At 45.0% G+C, this 19,301-nt stretch overlaps 2 protein-coding genes across 4 annotated transcripts in view; one reads left to right on the top strand and one right to left on the bottom strand.

Moving 5' to 3' along the window:
- The window catches only part of EDRF1 (erythroid differentiation regulatory factor 1), a 142,161-nt gene extending 139,885 nt beyond the window's left edge, over nucleotides 1-2,276 (bottom strand). Inside the window, exon 1 of the mRNA XM_077455495.1 lies at nucleotides 1,893-2,276. Coding sequence (XP_077311621.1) covers nucleotides 1,893-1,964 — 72 coding nt within the window. The 5' untranslated portion in view covers nucleotides 1,965-2,276. The remainder of the gene's footprint in view (nucleotides 1-1,892) is intronic.
- A 601-nt stretch (nucleotides 2,277-2,877) lies between these two features.
- TEX36 (testis expressed 36) lies at nucleotides 2,878-17,359 on the top strand. 3 transcript variants are annotated; one of them, XM_077455492.1, is made up of 4 exons: nucleotides 2,878-3,069; nucleotides 6,790-6,912; nucleotides 9,458-9,538; nucleotides 16,897-17,359. In XM_077455492.1, exons 1-4 carry the CDS (start codon nucleotides 3,019-3,021, stop codon nucleotides 17,158-17,160), a joined length of 519 nt encoding a protein of 172 aa, XP_077311618.1. In that variant the 5' UTR covers nucleotides 2,878-3,018; the 3' UTR covers nucleotides 17,161-17,359. The 3 variants fall into 3 exon arrangements, with proteins under 3 accessions (XP_077311618.1, XP_077311620.1, XP_077311619.1); XM_077455494.1 differs by having other exon boundaries at nucleotides 2,886-3,065; XM_077455493.1 differs by having other exon boundaries at nucleotides 2,886-3,092.
- The last annotated feature ends 1,942 nt before the right edge of the window (nucleotides 17,360-19,301 follow it).

Genomic DNA, 19,301 nt, shown 5'->3' with positions numbered 1-19,301 from the left:
GGCGGTCCAGGGCCAGAATTATTTCTCTCGCTCCAACGTTCATGGCAACACCTCACATGTGTGGTTTGAACACTGTTTTCATATGTGGGTGGGACTTACGTATGCGTTCGCTTCTGCGTACAAGCTCACAAGGACAGGGGCGCTTTAAATTTATTTTTTATTGTTAATTTGACTTTTATTTTTTTAGTTTGATACAATAAAAAAAAAAATATTTTTGATCACTTTTTTTTCCTAGTACAAGGAATGTAAACATCCCTTATATTTCTTAATAGGAATATGGCATAACAGGTCCTCTTTACAGTGAGATATGAGGTCAATAAGACCCCACATCTCACCTCTAGGCTGGGAAGTCTAAAATGAAATAAAAAAAGGATCCTGGCTTTCCAGCTGAGGCGGCGCCATTCGTTTGAATGCAGAGGCCGAGTGTGACGTCATAACATCGCGCCTGGCCTCCGAACGATCATAGAGACTCTGGCGACCATCTAGTCCGCCGGAAATCTCTATGATCACCATCCGGGGTCAGCGGATCCGTTCTCCAACTCACCGATAGAAGCACCGGAGGGCGGCGGGAGGGGCATCCCCTCCCGTAAGAACGATTAAGCGGCGGTATATCCGCTATGATCATTCTTATGGTATAGGGAATTTCCGGCTGAAAAAGTCGATATCCGAATGATACCTGTAGCTGCACCCATCATTCAGATATCCCCCGCAAAGTCAAGGACTTCCCTGGATGCCCTCCAGGCGCGAAATGGTTAAAATAAGGACACTTACCTGTCCAGGGTGACCGCGATGTCGGCACCCGAAGCCGATCTGTCTCTCGGGTGCTGCTGCCGCCATCTTCAGTAAGGGAATCAGGAAGTGAAGCCTTGCAGCCTCACAACCTGGTTCCCTACTGCGCATCTGCGACTCGTGCTGTGCGATCCCACTGGTCCCTGCTGTGTTCTGCTCCCCCCTGAAAGGTGGCAAATGTGACACGGGGGGGGGGACCGGAAGTTAAATTTTTGGGTGGAACTCCGCTTTAAGTTCCACTGCTAAAGAAGGTTGTGATTCGTAGCAGAATGCCCGTTTTGTTTTCTTCTCTTCCTTTTTTCTGAGGGCTGTGTCTTCAGAAGAGCAGAGAGAATTCTCTGCATAGAAAGAATCGTGAAACACTTTTGTCAAGATTGCAACGGGGGAAACAAAAATATATCAAAAAATTGCGATAACGATTCTTGACGATTAATCGTGCAGCTCTACTTGGTGGTGGCGGCGGAACACGCATGTGCAGGTGTCGGGACGTCACTTCCGTGTTACCTAATCTGACGGGTCGCTGATTCCGGTGGCACACTGGCATTCCAGGAATGCAGGGGGTTTTTTTTTAAACATTTAAATGGATTTAGTTTCACTTAATGATTTACTGCTGCTCAGGGGCTCTGGGCTTCAGTAAAATGGCCGCCTCCAACAATAAAACAAAAAATAAAAAAAGAAAAGCAATGCTGGGAGGAAATGGACAGCGCACACTGATATTGGTGGGATCATTATTAATGTGGGATGGGCGCTTTTTACTAAAGAAGATGATTTTGTTATCAGGTTGTTCTGGGTAAAAGTTCTGCTATAAATACAAAGCGTACAGGAGTTCTGTCCAGAGAGGTCAGTGAGGAGAGATCACAGGAGGATGATGATGATAATATTAATAATGTATAGCTGTGTGGCTCCATAGTAATAATAATGTATAGCTGTGTGGCTCCATAATAATGTATAGCTGTGTGGCTCCATAATAATGTATAGCTGTGTGGCTCCATAATAATGTATAGCTGTGTGGCTCCATAGTAATAATAATGTATAGCTGTGTGGCTCCTGTGAGGGTCTCCCCAGCAGCTCCCCCTGTACTCAGCTATGACAGGTACAATTACCTGGCTCTCCTCGGAGTCCTCCGCACTGTCCGGCCTGTGCGCGGCCTTCTCCTCCTCCGTACTCCCCTCCATGCACCGTCCCCTCTCCGCTCCTCAGCTTCCCTGACACGGGGAAACTTCCACACCGCTCCCTCCTTCCCGGAACTCACAGTCCGCACCGCCCACCAACTGCAGGGATCATAGAGAACAGGGGGATTTCCTAGACAGACCCCCTCAGAGCGCGCACAGACTTACAACTACCATAGAGAGCGGACGTTTGGTACAGAGCCGACTGTTTCGTCAGATTAGGCGACCCGTCGGAATTCTACCCGAGCCGCTCTAACGACATAATCGGCGACCCCGTCACAGTTTGCTACAGAAGTGACGTTTCGTCACCGCCGCCATCTTGCTACACCCCACACTCGTCCACAGTAAGGCTACACCGAGAAGGGGGAAAGTGGACATGTTGTTACACCCAAAAGAGTTTTGCATTTTACACGTATTTATAACAGTAAAGTCAGCTTATATAGTGATATACATGACTCACAACTCCGTCTGACTACTTCGATCGCGAATTTTAAAAGCAGCGGCAACCCTGCTCATCTCACAGGTTTGCTAATCTGACAGAAGTTCGCTGCTTTTAAAATTCATCATCTAAACAATCAGATGGAGTTCTAGGTACTGTATTTCACTCTGGAAACTTGCTTTACTATTATAAATATGTATAACATGCAAAACTCCCGTGGGTGTAACAACATGTCCACTTTCCCCCTTCTCAGTGTATCCTTACTGTGGACGAGTTTGGGGTGTAGCAAGATGGCGACGATGGAACGTCACTTCCGTAGCAAACTTCGATGGGTCGCCACAGCCAATCCAGGTCTAGACTAGTCCCCGCCTCAGCCTATCCCTGCTTGTTTCGAGACCCATGGCCAGTGACAGTGCGGCTACAACAAAATGGCGCCTGACTTGCAGACACTCTCCCCTAGAAAAGTTCTTTCGACTGTATTTGACCCTCTACCAAATAAGCATTAGTGTTTGAGGTTCCCATGGCTACCAGCGGACGCTTTTGTGTTCCCTAGAGACCAGGAGCTCTTTTCCAGACATGAGATGTGTGTCTAGATGAGGGGACGGTCCGCGATCACCAGGGATGCCTAGAGGACGCCGGAGCAACCCTGCTACTGACAGGGACGGGGTGTGGGTGAGCCGGGGCGGCCTCTATATGTGTGTCTGTATACTATATTTTTTCATTGTTATTACATAGCTCCCAACTGTCCCTGATTTGGAATAAAGTCCCTCCGTCCCCCTTTCCTCTTCATTTGTCCCTCATTTTGGTCTGATCCGTATAATTGTATATTAAATGCACTTTTTATCTTTCAAAAAATATTTCACAGTGCTAAACCTTTCATCCAAATTCTAAATTGCTGCATTTGTAGATTTTAAGAGCCAATATAAAGGAATAGTAGTGGTTAAAAAAACCCCATGTGGATTTAAGTAAGCTTCTTTTTTTTTCTTGGTTAATTCTCCTCATGTCATACTTACCTCCACTGTGCAGCTCATTTTGCACAGAGTGGCCCCAAACCTGTTCTTCTGGGGTCCCCCGGCGGCTCCTCCCCACATCAGATAACCCCCTAGGAGAAGCGCTCTCCCAGGATGGGTTACCTTGTGGGCGCGCTTCCGAGTCCAGCATTTGGCGGTCGTAGACACGAATGGAGGACTCGGCATCGTGCCCGCGTCATTGAATTTGATTGACAGCAGCAGGAGCCAATGGCTGCGCTGCTATCAATCTATCCAATCAAGAGCTGGGACCCCGTGGAGAGAGGGACAGCAAACGGGGGTGTTGGGGGGCCGGTGAGTGCAAGGTGTTTTTTTACCTTAATGCATAGGATGCATTAAGGTGAAAAAACACAAGATTTTACAACCCCTTCCATATATATGCTGTGTATATACAGACTGTATATTTATTAATATTATATATAAAATATTAATAGTCATTTATTTATTTATTTTAATAATCATTATACTACAGTGAGGGGGGAAAAGTATTTGATCCCCTGCTGATTTTGTACGTTTGCCCCACTGACAAAGAAATGATCAATCTATAATTTTATTGGTCGGTTTATTATAGCAATGAGAGACAGAATAACAAGAAAAATATCCAGAAAAACGCATTTCTAAAAAGTTATACATTGATTTGCATTTTAATGAGTGAAATAAGTATTTGATCCCTTTCGCAAAACATGACTTAGTACTTGGTGGCAAAACCCTTGTTGTCAATCACAGAGGTCAGACGTTTCTTGTAGTTGGCCACTAGGGATGAGCTCAGGCATGTTCGCATACTCCACTTGCAGAGCCCGCCAGGAAGTCGGTGCAGCGCTGCGCTAATCACAGGCAGTGAGACATTGCCCAATCTCTGCAGCCGCACATCGGGGCAATGTCTCACTGCCTGTGATTAGCGCAGCGCTGCGGTGACTTCCTGGCGGGCTCTGCACGTGTTCCATACGAACACGCCTGAGCTCATCCCTATTGGCCACCAGGTTTGCACACATCTCAGGAGGGATTTTGTCTCCTCTTTGCAGATCCTCTCCAAGTCATTAAGGTTTCAAGGCTGACATTTGGTAACTCGAACCTTCAGCTCCCTCCACATATTTTCTGTGGGATTAAGGTTTGGAGACTGGCTAGGCCACTCCAGGACCTTAATGTGCTTCTTATTGAGCCACTCGTTTGTTGCCTTGGCCGTGTGTTTTGGGTCATTGTCATGCTGGAATACCCATCCCGACCCATTTTCAATGCCCTGGCTGTGGTTCTCACCCAAGATTTGACAGTACATGGTCCCATCCATCGTCCCTTTGATGCTGTGAAGTTGTCCTGTCCTTTTAGTAGAAAAACACCCCAAAGCATAATGTTTCCATCTCCATGATTGTGGGGATGGTGTTCTGGGGGTCATAGGCAGCAATCCTCCTCCTCCAAGCACAGTGAGTTGAGTTGATGCCAAAGGATTAAATTTTGTTCTCATCTGACCACAACACTTTCACCCAATTCTCATCTGATTTATTCAGATGTTCATTAGCAAACTTCAGACAGGCCCGTACATGTGCTTTCTTCAGCATGGGGACCTTGCAGGCGCTGCAGGATTTCAGTCCTTCTTGGCATAGTGTGTTACCAATTGTTTCCTTGGGCAGATTCCTCTTCGTTCTCATGATCATTGAAACTCCACGAGGTGAAATCGTGCATGGAGCCCCAGACCGAGGGAGATTGACTTTTTTTTTTGTTATACATAACTTTATTGCTATTACATAGGGGACCAATAGCCCCTTATATGTTTGCATGTTTACTACTGTGACAGGTTCTGCGACAGTGAGGAGAGCTCTGAGAGCTGATTGGAGGGAATGGACACTCCCCCCCCCCCCCCCACAGAGCACACAGGAACAGAGTGGAGACTGTCAATCAGTTGGAGCTTCCTCTCATGTCACCATTTTTCTCTTGGTGTCAGGACAACCTATGAGAAGTGACACATGCTGATAGCAGAGGAAGGAAGCAGCAGACAGAAATTACACTTAATGCTCCTAATTGAGACAAGTGCCCACTATAGAGGGATTTGTTTTGTTCATTATTCGTGTCTGAGGTTTACACCCACTTTGAAATAGATCTGTGCAATTCTGGATTTTTGGTTATTCAGATATAACCCCCCCCCCCCCCCAATCCATTCCAGGTCCTTATCTGAGCATGCAGTTCGGGAAGCCAGAAAAGGGGGGGGGGGGAGAGCAAGTGCCCCCTCCCCCCTGCTCCTCCTGAACCATACCAGGTCACAAGCCCTGAACGTGGGGGGGAGAGGGGGTTCAGCCTTTATTCACTTTTAAAAAAATTTTTGGTGAATGAGTTGGGGTAATATATATCCCATACTCCATCGAATGGGGGGGGCCCTTGTTAAAGAGGGCTTTCAGATTCCAATAAGCCCCCCCTGCCTGCAGACCTCCACAACCACAGCCCAGGGTTGTGGGGAAGAGGCTCTTGTCCCCATCAACATGAAAACAAGGTTCCTTGGGGTGGTATAGATGGGGGGGGGGGGCCGCAAGCTGTTTATTATATATATATATTTTTTTACTTTTATGTTGTCGGCATTCTTTAGTTTACATTGCAGCTCTCAGCTGATGAGTCATCGGTTGTTAATGATGTGGCGGTTGGCTTCCCTGCCTGCTCCTTAACAACCAGCTATTCCGCACACAGAATTCGAATTGGTTGATCATTTTTTTGACCGATCTGAATTCGAATCGTTCCGAAAATTTGGAATTTGTTAGAAAGTTTATAAACAAAACTAAATTAAAAGAAACAAAATGACTTCTGAAATAAAACAATGAAACAAAAATTAGTAACATAACAAATCTCTCTGAAACTAAACACATTTTTTTGTTCTGCACATGTCTACTTTAAAAAGAGGCTATTCTCAACAGTACATGAGATGTGTGAACTTATAAGTGGAGACTGGAATATTCTAACAGCATTAGTTAATAACACCCTTCCAAACCATGTGGCTCTATGGGGGGGATAACATCACCCCCCACAACCACGTGGGAGGAAGTCATTCCTGTACAGCTGAAGTGTGCAGGGAATGTGCGTTGTGCATGCCCAGCTCAGTGTTCATTTGGTAGAAAACTGCAAGCAGGCAGGTAAGTCTATATTGTTGCAGAAGATTCATAGCATGTCAATGCAAATACAGTCTGAAATGTTTTCATAGTACGCCACCAGGCACCATTATGCATGAGAGCTAAGTGATTTGGACATTTAAAAATAAAAATTGACAGGGGTTCTAACCATTCCCTACTCTATTCATAACTAAAAAAAAAAAGTGTTGGCTATGGAATCACTGTAATTGTGGCTTGTACTTTGTCATCTGATTCTTAATCATTCTCTGTGTTTGTAGTTTCCTCACATAGATGTGGATATGAAGCTGCCTATAACAAGCAGTCAGGATATGCTTCACCATGCTAAGTCAGCTTCCTGGAAAAAGCAGAGACTGCCTCTGATATGTGTGACCTATAACAGGGTAATGACTTTATCTTGTCTATTATACTGTATGTCTCCTAAGACATTTGCCGAGACACACACAGATTCTCACTGCACCACAACACTTGTGATGTTACCACAATACTTGAGATATGCGGCTTTGGTTCTCTCTTGTGTCCAGGGCAAAGACCTGTAGGGGCTACCAAGCTAACCTCTCGGCCAAGATGTAAGCAGGTTGCCTATAGAATGTTCGCTAGGTAGTCAGCCGTCCCAAGCTAAGGAAATAGTTAATGCTGCAGACTGCTCTTCCCAGGCTTTTTGGACCCAGCCTACCCAACCTGTAATATAAATATTGGAAGGGTGGGTTCCAGGGAGTCCCGCTCAAGAGAATGCCATGATTGCTGCAGAATCCAGAGGAGGACTGCAGCACCTTGCAGTCTGTGGACAGGCACCAGGAGTCCAGAGATCTGCCAGTTCTTGGAGAACACCAAGCATTAACTACTACCATGCCTGGTCAGCCTAGTAGAGCTAGTTAGGAGCATCGGGCAGCGGCTCCTGTTTCCATTTCCTCCATCACAGTAGCTGTGCATCGCCTCCCCTCCTCCTAGGCGTCCAATAGGATCACCTTTCCTTTCAGCAAATCAGATGACGGGTCTCAGTCCCACTTCCTGGTTGGGCTAGAGTAGGATTAGTGTTAGAATAGTGAATATTCATTCTCTATTCTAACACACCTGGGTGGGGTGTGAGCACATTCTCTGCTCCCCAAGCCGACCCTATTTTGAAGCCTATTAGAGACTCTAGAGTCTAATCAATGCTTCAAAAAAAACACCCCACCATTGGAATTCATGAGCCCGGTGTCCTGCAAGGGGCCGGGCGTATTGGACGGGGGGGCGGCGCCGTGCGTCCTAAATGGACAGACCGCCCCTGAAAGCTACTCCAAGGAGTTTACTCGGCAAGACAAGCAGGAGGAGTAATGCGTTGCTATGGGTAACCTGAAACAGTGTAAGGTACATTGCAGCCTGTCGTGAAGCGTGGTACCTGGCAGGGTGGAGGCCTCTCTGGTAGTGAGTGCGTCGTGACTTGGCTTCCTCCCCAGCTGTTGGTTCCCTGAAGATATGGGGATTGAACCCACCTTACGGAGACCCACAGCCTAACCACATGGGATGGGAGAGCTGAAGGAGTGAAAGCACACATGAGCGTTTGCGCTAATGCTCAGGAGAACCCCATTCTATCACTGGGAGTGAGGTGGCAGAGGAACGCTGGATGGGTGGAGAGGGTACAGGCTCAAAGACGTCTCTCCTAAATGCAATATTTCACAAGTAGGGTGTGTAGTGACACGGGACGGAAAGTTTTACAGAGGAACTCTGCATTTCACACCACTACACACAGTGAACAGCTCACCTCTAAGTCGAGGAACTGCAATAATGTTTGTCTTTCATGTGACTGCAACCCTAGGCATTAGTGAGTGCTCAGCGAAAGGTACCCCGGGCGAGTGGCCCTGCCCACAACTACCTCATAGGGCTTTGAAAATCAGGGGAACCAAGGCTACATATCTCTGTGTGATACATACTTCTGACCTCTGTATTCTCTGCATTACCTACTTCTGACCCCTGCACTCTCTGTGTTATGCACACTTGTGCCCTGTACTGGAAAGTGGAGTCTGTACTGAGGTTTAAGGTGGGAGGAGGGGGTTCTATACTGGGTAATTGGGGGGAGGGGGGGGGTCTGTCCTGGGGGTTAAGCTGGAAGAAGGAGCTGTACAAAGTGTTCGGCTGGGATGGGGGTCTGTACTGGGGGTTATGTTGGGAGGAAGGGAGTCTGCACTTAGACTTTAGACTGGGAGGATTGATTTAAAGCTGTTGGTGGGGATCTATACTAATGGGGATATGGACTTTTGGTGGGCAGGGGAATTGTACTGAGAGGAGGGGGTATTTTATTTTTTCTCATATATACATTAAATTTTTGTGTTACTCATCCCTAACCTCTGTAGCCTGTATGATACACACCCCTGACCACTGCACTCTATGTGTTATCTACTCCTGAGCTCTGCATTCTCCAGATTATGCACTTCCTTCCTGTCTCAAGGCAGAAGAACGTCACCCGTACACGGTGGATCTCCAATGTTGGTCCAAAACTTTATTCAACAATCAAATTGTTACAGTAAGAGCAACTTTTCAGAGCCTCGCAGGACCCTTTCAATAGGCATGTATACTATAGATTGCTAATTGTAATGCTTTCTCTGACTCAAATTCCAGAAAATACTAGTTACTTGGCTGTATCGCTGACCCATTTGCTTCTGGACTTTGAGTCACTGACTCAGAGAAAGCATTACGATTAGGAATCTATAGTATATTCACTTTTTCTGGGTCAGCCACTCTGATATTAAAACAGATGGTCAGCCATGCACAGCATTTCAGTAGGAGACCTCAGCAATGGCAGCCTCCAATTTTTTCATGACATATCGTTTATTAAATAAAGATCTTTATAACTTTATAATGATTCGTATATGTGCTTTGCAGAATGACAACCCTATAAATGGAGGTGCCTTATCTGTGTCCAGCACTGATATGTATTCTTGTTTGCAGACTGAAGTCCAACATGGATTCCCATTTTCTTCACATGACAACAGACACTCAATACAATTGAGTGGAGAATATCTGGATTCTGTAAGTGTGCTAAGAAAGTGATCCATTCACCTACTAAAGCAGATTCCCAGACAAGCAGCTAAATACATACAGTGCCTTGCGAAAGTATTCGGCCCCCTTGAACTTTTCAACCTTTTGCCACATTTCAGGCTTCAAACATAAAGATATAAAATTTTTATTTTTTGTGAAGAATCACCAACAAGTGGGACACAATTGTGAAGTGGAACGAAATCTATTGGATTTTTGAAACTTTTTTAACTAATAAAAAAAATGAAAAGTGGGGCGTGCAAAATTATTCAGCCCCCTTGCGTTAATACTTTGTAGAGCCACCTTTTGCTGCGATTACAGCTGCAAGTCGCTTGGGGTATGTCTCTATCAGTTTTGCACATCGAGAGACTGAAATTCTTGCCCATTCTTCCTTGCAAAACAGCTCGAGCTCAGTGAGGTTGGATGGAGAGCGTTTGTGAACAGCAGTTTTCAGCTCTTTCCACAGATTCTCGATTGGATTCAGGTCTGGACTTTGACTTGGCCATTCTAACACCTGGATACGTTTATTTGTGAACCATTCCTTTGTAGATTTTGCTGTATGTTTGGGATCATTGTCTTGTTGGAAGATAAATCTCCGTCCCAGTTTCAGGTCTTTTGCAGACTCCAACAGGTTTTCATCCAGAATGGTCCTGTATTTGGCTGCATCCATCTTCCCCTCAATTTTAACCATCTTCCCTGTCCCTGCTGAAGAAAAGCAGGCCCAAACCATGATGCTGCCACCACTATGTTTGACAGTGGGGATGGTGTGTTGAGGGTGATGAGCTGTGTTGCTTTTACGCCAAACATATCGTTTTGCATTGTGGGCAAAAAGTTCGATTTTGGTTTCATCTGACCAGAGCACCTTCTTCCACATGTTTGGTGTGTCTCCCAGGTGGCTTGTGGCAAACTTTAGACAAGACTTTTTATGGATATCTTTGAGAAATGGCTTTCTTCTTGCCACTCTTCCATAAAGGCCAGATTTGTGCAGCGTACGACTGATTGTTGTCCTATGGACAGACTCTCCCACCTCAGCTGTAGTTCTCTGCAGTTCATCTAGAGTGATCATGGGCCTCTTGGCTGCATCTCTGATCAGTCTTCTCCTTGTCTGAGCTGAAAGTTTAGAGGGACGGCCAGGTCTTGGTAGATTTGCAGTGGTCTGATACTCCTTCCATTTCAAAATGATCGCTTGCACAGTGCTCCTTGGGATGTTTAAAGCTTGGGAAATCTTTTTGTATCCAAATCCGGCTTTAAACTTCTCCACAACAGTATTACGGACCTGCCTGGTGTGTTCCTGAGACTATCACAGAGCAGGTGCATTTATACAGAGACTTGATTACACACAGGTGAATTCTATTTATCACCATCAGTCATTTAGGACAACATTGGATCATTCAGAGATCCTCGCTGAACTTCTGGAGTGAGTTTGCTGCACTGAAAGTAAAGGGGCCGAATAATTTTGCACGCACCACTTTTCAGTTTTTTATTTGCTAAAAAAGTTTAAATTATCCAATAGATTTCGTTCCACTTCACAATTGTGTCCCACTTGTTGGTGATTCTTCACAAAAAATTTAAATTTTATATCTTTATGTTTGAAGCCTGAAATGTGGCAAAAGGTTGAAAAGTTCAAGGGGGCCGAATACTTTCGCAAGGCACTGTAAATTAGGCACATACCTGCCAAAGGATTTGTATTTCTGTCATCCATTCCTATGATTTTGACAGCTCTGTCACACAGCCCTGTCTGGCATGGCAGAAAGCCTGACCCGAATTCACACCATCTGCAAACAGGGCCAAACATACAGGCACCAGTCACATATAAAAAGTAATATACACTATTACACTACACCAGTGTTTCTCAACCTTTTTTCAGTCAAGGCACCCTTTAAAATTATTAACAGTCTCAAGACACCCCATTCTAAAATTAAAAAAAACCTATTCTAATAGTTTTGCATAATGCAGCAACATCCACACATGTAGGACACCCAACGATAGAGGGGATTAATTCTTCAAAAACAAACACACTTTTGCACACTGGTACTGCCTAGTATTCCAATGTTTCTCTTCTCCCTCAATTTTTCTCCATCAGTGAGCTAATGTGACCCCAGTGCTGAGGGAGAGAGGCAGAGGAGGGTCAAACAAGGATGCTACGGAGGCGTCAGACATCCTCTTATCAACTGATGACATCATTGGTTGTTATAATGCCAGTGTCTAGAAAGTTGTAATGGTGCACAATGAAAACCCGTAGCTGCATGTAACTAAAAGGCAGGCTTCATCCTTGAAAAAGACTGCACTACACTACGCATTCATGTATTTTTATTTAAATCTGTATTTAAACCCAAATCTGTCTTGATATTACCATTCTATACAGTGACGGCTGGTGTTTTTTTTTTTTTTTGGGAGGGGGGGCAAACAACCCCCCCCCCCCCCCCCCGCTGTTTGCCGGTCAGTCCGGCACTTACCCCATCATGGCGGGTGGCAAAGCATGGTACAGTGGTTCGGCTCAGAGTCCTCTCCTCCATGGAGGCTTCCAGCTTCACCCCTCCTCCTCCTAGGCATCCAATAGGATCAATAATTCTCCTGCTCTACAAGACTCTGGTCCAGCCACACTTGCTGTCCAGTTCTGGGCACCAGTCCTCAGGAAGGATGTGCTGGAAATGGAGCGAGTACAGAGAAGGGCAACAAAGCTGATAAAGGGTCTGGAGGATATTGGTTATGAAGAAAGGTTGCGAGCACTGAACTTATTCTCTCTGGAGAAGAGACGCCTTAGAGGGGATATGATTTCAATTTGCATTACTGGTGACCCCACAATAGGGATGAAACTTTTCAGTGAAAGACATTTTAACAAGACTAATGGACACTCATTAAAATTAGAAGAAAAGAGGTTTAACCTTAAACTACATAGAAGGTTCTTTACTGTTATGTCGCCTACACACGATCGGAATTTCCGACAACAAATGTTCGATGTGAGCTTGTTGTCGGAAATTCCGACCGTGTGTAGGTTCCATCGGACATTTGCTGTTGGAATTTCCGACAACAGATTTTTGAGAGCTGGATCTCAAATTTTCCGACAACAAAATCCGTTGTCGTAAATTCCGATCGTGTGTACACAATTCCGACGCACAAAAGTCCACACATGCTCGGAATCGAGCAGAAGAGCCGCACTGGCTATTGAACTTAATTTTTCTCGGCTCGTCGTACGTGTTGTATGTCGGCGCGTTCTTGGCGATCTGAATTTCCGACAACATTTGTGTGACCTTGTGTATGCAAGACAAGTATGAACCAACATCTGTTGGAAAAAAATCCAAGTTTTTTGTTGTCGGAATGTCTGATCATGTGTACGTGGCATAAGCCCTTGTACACACGGTCGGAAATTCAGACGGAATGTGTCCTATCGGACCGTTTTGTCGGATAATCCGACTGTGTGTGGTATGCATCGGACTGTTTCCGTCTGAATATCCGTCTGACCCAATTTTCCAACTTGTTGGAAATATTTCCCGACAAACTGGTCCAATTGGACATACTCCGATCATGTGTAGAGAATTTCGATCGGACAAAGTGCCACGCATGCTCAGATCAAATTCCTACACCAAAGCTATTGGCTACTAGCGTGAACGTAGTCCTGTCGTAACGAAATAACGTCATCACGTTCTGAACGATTGGATTTTCCGACAACTTGGTCCGGCCGTGTGTATACAACAGTTTCGGACACAATCCGTCGGACAAAATCCGTCTGACAAAATCCAACGGATTTGGTTGGCAGAATGTCCGACCGTGTGTACAGGGGCTTAGAGTAATTAGGATGTGGAATTCCCTTCCACAGGCGGTGGTTTCAGCAGGGGGCATCGATCGTTTCAAAAAACTATTAGATAAGCACCTGAGTGACCACAACATACAGGGATATACGATGTAATACTGACATAAAAGCACACACACAGGTTGGACTTGATGGATTTGTGTCTTTTTTCAACCTCACCTACTATGTAACTATGATAACTAAAACAGTTCACACAATATTGTGCTTAGCTGTCTGCCTGGAATTCAGATTAAAAGCTAAATTCCACCAAAGCCTTTTTTTTTTTCTTTACAGTGTGTTAGTTTGAGATAGTGTGGGGAAGGGTCAGTTTACAGGAGGGTAAGAACTAGAAAAATGTGTCACTTGCATGGGTGGCAATAAAAAAAACCTGACAGATGTGCTAGACATTTCCCTTATTGTGTCCATTGGTGAGATTTTTCATTACTCCAACATGACATCATGTGACTATTAGACATGTGCATTCGTTTTCGTCCGAATGCATTTTCGTCCGAATTTCAGCTATTTTCGTTTTCGTTTTGACAAACGATAACGAAAGCACAAAATCCGAAAAACGAAAAATCCGACATAAATAAATGCTTTATTTTCGTTCGTTTTCATTGTTACAACAGTTCGATATAGAATAGGAGATTGGGTCCTGCCCCAGGGGACATGTATCAATGCAAAAAAAAGTTTTAAAAACGGCCGTTTTTTCAGGAGCAGTGATTTTAATAATGATTAAAGTGAAACAATAAAAGTGTAATATTCCTTTAAATTTCGTAGGGGGGGGGGGTTGTCTATAGTATGCCTGTGAAGAGGCGCATGTTTCCCGTGCTTAGAATTGTCCCTGCACAAAGTGTCATTTATGCAGGAAAAAAAGTCCTTTAAAATCACTCGCAGCTATAATGAATTGTCGGCTCCGTAATACAGAGAACACTCATTGAAAGTCATTGATAAAAAAATAAATAAATAAGTAAAAAAAAAAGCGTGGGGGTCCCCCAAATTCAATTACCAGGCCCTTCAGGTCTGGTATGGATATTAAGGGGAACCCTGCCTCAAATTTAAGAAAAAATTTGACGTGGGGTTCCCCCTAAATATCCATAACCAGACCCTTCAGGTCTGGTATGGATATTAAGGGGAACCCCGCATCAAATTTAAAAAAAAATTGACGTGGGGTTCCCCCTAAAAATCCATACCAGACCCTTTATCCGAGCATGCAACCTGGCAGGCCGCAGGAAAAGAGGGGGTGACGAGAGAGCGGCCCCCCCCTCCCTCCTGAACCGTACCAGGCCACATGCCCTCAACATTGGGAGGATGCTTTGGGGGTCTGTGACCCCTCAAAGCACCTTGTCCCCATGTTGATGAGGACAAGGGCCTCATCCCCACAACCCTGGCCGGTGGTTGTGGAGGTCTGCGGGCGGGGGGCTTATCAGAATCTGGAAGCCCCCTTTAACAAGGGGACCCCCAGATCCCGCCCCCCCCCTGTTTGAAATGGTAAGGGGGTACAAAAGTACCCCTACCATTTCACAAAGAAAGTGTAAAAAATGGTTAAATAAAACAAACACACTTTTGAAAAATTCCTTTATTAAAAATAAAAAAAAGATTCCAGCGGCGGTAATCCACTCTTGCTATCCAGCGACGGACGGTCATCTCTCCAGCGATGTCTCATCTCATCCAGCGCAGCGAATACATCCTTCTTCTGTCTCCTCCACGGAGACACTGCAGGCATTCCGGCGGCTGACGTTTCTTATATACGGAGGGCAGGGCCACCCGTCACCTGACCCCGCCCCCCTCTGACGCAAGGGGAAACCCGGGGTTCCCTGTGACGTAGGGGTGACCCGCACCCCTCTGATGTAACACAGGCAGGTTTCCGTTACATCAGAGGGGGGGCGGGGTCACCCATACGTCACGGGGAACCCCGGGTTTCCCCTTGCGTCAGAGGGGGGCGGGGTCAGGTGACGGGTGGCCCCGCCCTCCGTATATAAGAAACGTCAGCCGCCGGAATGCCTGTAGTGTCTCCGTGGAGGAGACAGAAGAAGGATGGATCGCTGCGCTGGATGACATTAGACATCGCTGGAGAGATGACCGTCCGTCGCTGGATAGCAAGAGTGGATTACCGCCGCTGGAATCTTTTTTTTATTTTTTTATTTTTAATAAAGGAATTTTTCAAAAGTGTGTTTGTTTTATTTAACAATTTTTTACATTTTCTTTGTGAAATGGTAGGGGTACTTTTGTACCCCCTTACAATTTCAAACAGGGGGGGGCCGGGATCTGGGGGTCCCCTTGTTAAAGGGGGCTTCCAGATTCTGATAAGCCCCCCGCCCGCAGACCTCCACAACCACCGGCCAGGGTTGTGGGGATGAGGCCCTTGTCCTCATCAACATGGGGACAAGGTGCTTTGAGGGGTCACAGACCCCCAAAGCATCCTCCCAATGTTGAGGGCATGTGGCCTGGTACGGTTCAGGAGGGAGGGGGGGGCGCTCTCTCGTCCCCCCCTCTTTTCCTGCGGCCTGCCAGGTTGCGTGCTCGGATAAAGGGTCTGGTATGGATTTTTAGGGGGAACCCCACGTCAATTTTTTTTAAAATTTGATGCGGGGTTCCCCTTAATATCCATACCAGACCTAAAGGGTCTGGTTATGGATATTTAGGGGGAACTCCACGTCAAATTTTTTCTTAAATTTGAGGCAGGGTTCCCCTTAATATCCATACCAGACCTGAAGGGCCTGGTAATTGAATTTGGGGGACCCCCACGCTTTTTTTTTAATTTATTTATTTATTTTTTTATCAATGACTTTCAATGAGTGTTCTCTGTATTACGGAGCCGACAATTCATAATAGCTGCGAGTGATTTTAAAGGACTTTTTTTCCTGCATAAATGACACTTTGTGCAGGGACAATTCTAAGCACGGGAAACATGCGCCCCTTCACAGGCATACTATAGACAACCCCCCCCTACGAAATTTAAAGGAATATTACACTTCTATTGTTTCACTTTAATCATTATTAAAATCACTGCTCCCGAAAAAACGGCCGTTTTTAAAACTTTTTTTTGCATTGATACATGTCCCCTGGGGCAGGACCCGGGTCCCCAAACACTTTTTAGGACAGTAACTTGCAAATTAGCCTTTAAAATTAGCACTTTAGATTTTGAACGTTGGAGTCCCATAGACTTTAATAGGGTTCTAAAGTATGCTATATAGTTAGCTCCGTCAAATCTTCTTTATACATTGACAGACACCATAAGCCTTCCAAGACAGATTCGAACGTAATTCATGTGGATTTTCGTACGAATGCAATTTTTAAACGAAAAACGAAATAAATAAAAACGACTTTCGGGAGTAACTAAATAAATTAAGTTTTCGGACGAAAACGAAATTCCGAAACGAAATATTTTACTCTGCACATGTCTAGTGACTATGACAGAAAATGAGGAGAAATCTCTACAATGACACCCAGATAGAAAAAAAAAAACAGACAGAGGTACTAATCTTTCCCCACTCTATCCAAGAGGGAAAAAATAAAGGTTTTGTCTATTGTAGGAAATAACCTGTACATATGTTTTCAGGGACTTGGGAGAAGAAAGACTCCACATGAAACAAGACAGCAGTCTTCCCGAAACTTCAACCTTTCATGTCATAGCACACCTCCCAGACCTTTCAATTACCGGGACGGTTTTACCAATTCCCAGATCTCTTACAGAGGAAGGCAGGACACGGAGACTCCCTTCTGCCGGAGGTATCCAAAACGTCACCATGAAAGGTCTGCTCATATTGGGGATCTTCCTGAGAATCGGTTCATGTGGTTTGGTGGTGATCGTGGGCTATCATAGATCAGCTGCCCTTTTAACATTATGGATGAACAAGCAACTTATACTTTATAAAGCATTAATCATAATCCTATTCATACTTTCTCATTTATGCTACAATTAAAGATGACACTGCGCTATTCAAATGTGTAAACAATATACAAACAGCAGCTAACACAACATCCAGGTGTACAAATGTGACATAATAAATTTTGTGAAGAAAGTGTAGCGCTTATTCGTTTTTACAAAATTATAATGTGGCCAATATAACCGGTGCATATAATAAAAGTGTGTGAACTGATAAGCACACCAAACACTCTTTGCTGTATATGATGAACAAACAAAGCTGAAATGTCCAAAAATTTAAAAATAAAACAATATGAAAACTAGTGAAAAGTTCTCCGAAATTTCTGTGTATGACACGATGAAGTGTATATAGTCCTACACCTTCTCCAAGGAACGATCACACAATCACCACGTGAGCCCTCCACCACACGAAATGGAGGCTTACCAGACTTAATGGATCCTACTCAAAATTATATTTGGAGGATCATATACGCTTGTAGATATACATAAGCTTTTTCGGTGTTGCCCTTTTTCTGGAAGACTTTCAAATGTGGCTATTTCCTCTACAGAATGTCTCCATCCATACGGATCCACAAAGGTGATTGGGCTGTGAGCAGGTTCTTGCTGGAGCGATAGTAAGCGGCCTGTCTTTGACCCAAATGAGGGTCTCTGGGGCTCAATCTTGTAAGTGTATACGCAAAATAGCGTTAACTCCCCTGCTGCCTCTTCCAGCAACGTCTGCTCTCTACTTCTTCCGCTGGCAACAAAAGTGAGTACACCTCTAAGTGAAAATGTCCAAATTGGGCCCAAAGTGTCATTATTTTGTGTGGTCACCATTATTTCCCAGCACTGCCTTAACCCTCATGGGTATGGAGTTTACCAGAGCTTCACAGGTTGGCACTGGAGTCTTCTTCCACTCCTCCATGACGAGCTACAGTTCATTGAGGAAACTATAAATGCCAACATGTACTGTGACATTCTGAAGCAGATGATCCCCTCCCTTCGGAGACTGGGCCTGTAGGGCAGTATTGCAACATAAGGACTTCCCAGAAAACCACTGCCTTGCTAAAGAAGCTGAGGGTAAAGGTGATGATGGACTGGCCAAGCATGTCTCCAGACCTAAAGCCTATTGAGCATCTGTGGGGCATCCTCAAATGGAAGGTGGAGGAGCGCAAGGCCTCTAACATCCACCAGCTCTGTGATGTCATCATGGAGGAGTGGAAGAGGACTCCAGTGGCAGCCTGTGAAGCTCTGGTGAACTCCATGCCCAGGAGGGTTAAGGCAGTGCTGGAAAATGATGGTGGCCACATAAAAATGTTAAAATAAACCTACCATTAAAATGATAGACTGATCATTTTTTTGTCAGTGGGCAAATGTACAAAATCATCAGGGGATCAAATACTTATTTCCCCCACTGTAAATCAAAATTCCTACAGGTCCTTTACACAGAACTGAACCAATAGTACCAAAAGCTCACCTAGTCCTAGTCCGGATAATCTCTTGACAATAGGGGAGAAGATAGGGTCCCTCAAAGGCGCTCTGTACACCAAACAATCCCACCAATAGCAGATTTGAGGACCATCCACCACCGCCAAGATGGTTACTCTATGTTTAGCAACACCAACACACCAATCAGTTAACGCCACTGATGGGTGACAAGTCTTGCACTTATCTTACACTCGGCCGATCTACTCATCACTAGTGGAACATTGCAAAGGATCGATGCCTGTAAAAGAAAAGCAAAATACCTACACAAGAAGCATTAGATGAAAGCTGCCATTCCATGACAACTCTTTGCCAGTTCTGGGGTAGTGGTGCCACACAGTTGATTGCTTAAAGCGGAGTTCCACCCATAAAATCAACATTACATTATTCAGCAACAATAAACATAACCGACATTTGTAAAAAAAAAAATTTCTTTACTTACATTTTTATGCTTGTTTCTATGTGGTCCCTTCTAATCTGCCCCTTCCTCTCCGCAGCGCCTAAGCTCGCTAGTGCTCCTGGGAGTTGTTTGTCATAATTTCCCAGGAGTCAGTGGGCAGCGCAGAGGGCTACAATCGCGGTATTTCAAAACCGGAAGTGGCGCAGGCAAAAAA

This window comes from Lithobates pipiens, unplaced genomic scaffold (assembly GCF_037356315.1).
Source record: "Lithobates pipiens isolate NorthernLeopardFrog02 unplaced genomic scaffold, aLitPip1_a1.2 Scaffold_25, whole genome shotgun sequence".
NCBI classification, from domain to species: Eukaryota; Metazoa; Chordata; class Amphibia; order Anura; family Ranidae; genus Lithobates; species Lithobates pipiens.
The sequence above is the reverse complement of the archived record's forward strand: the minus strand, read 5'-3'. Positions and strand labels throughout refer to the sequence as shown.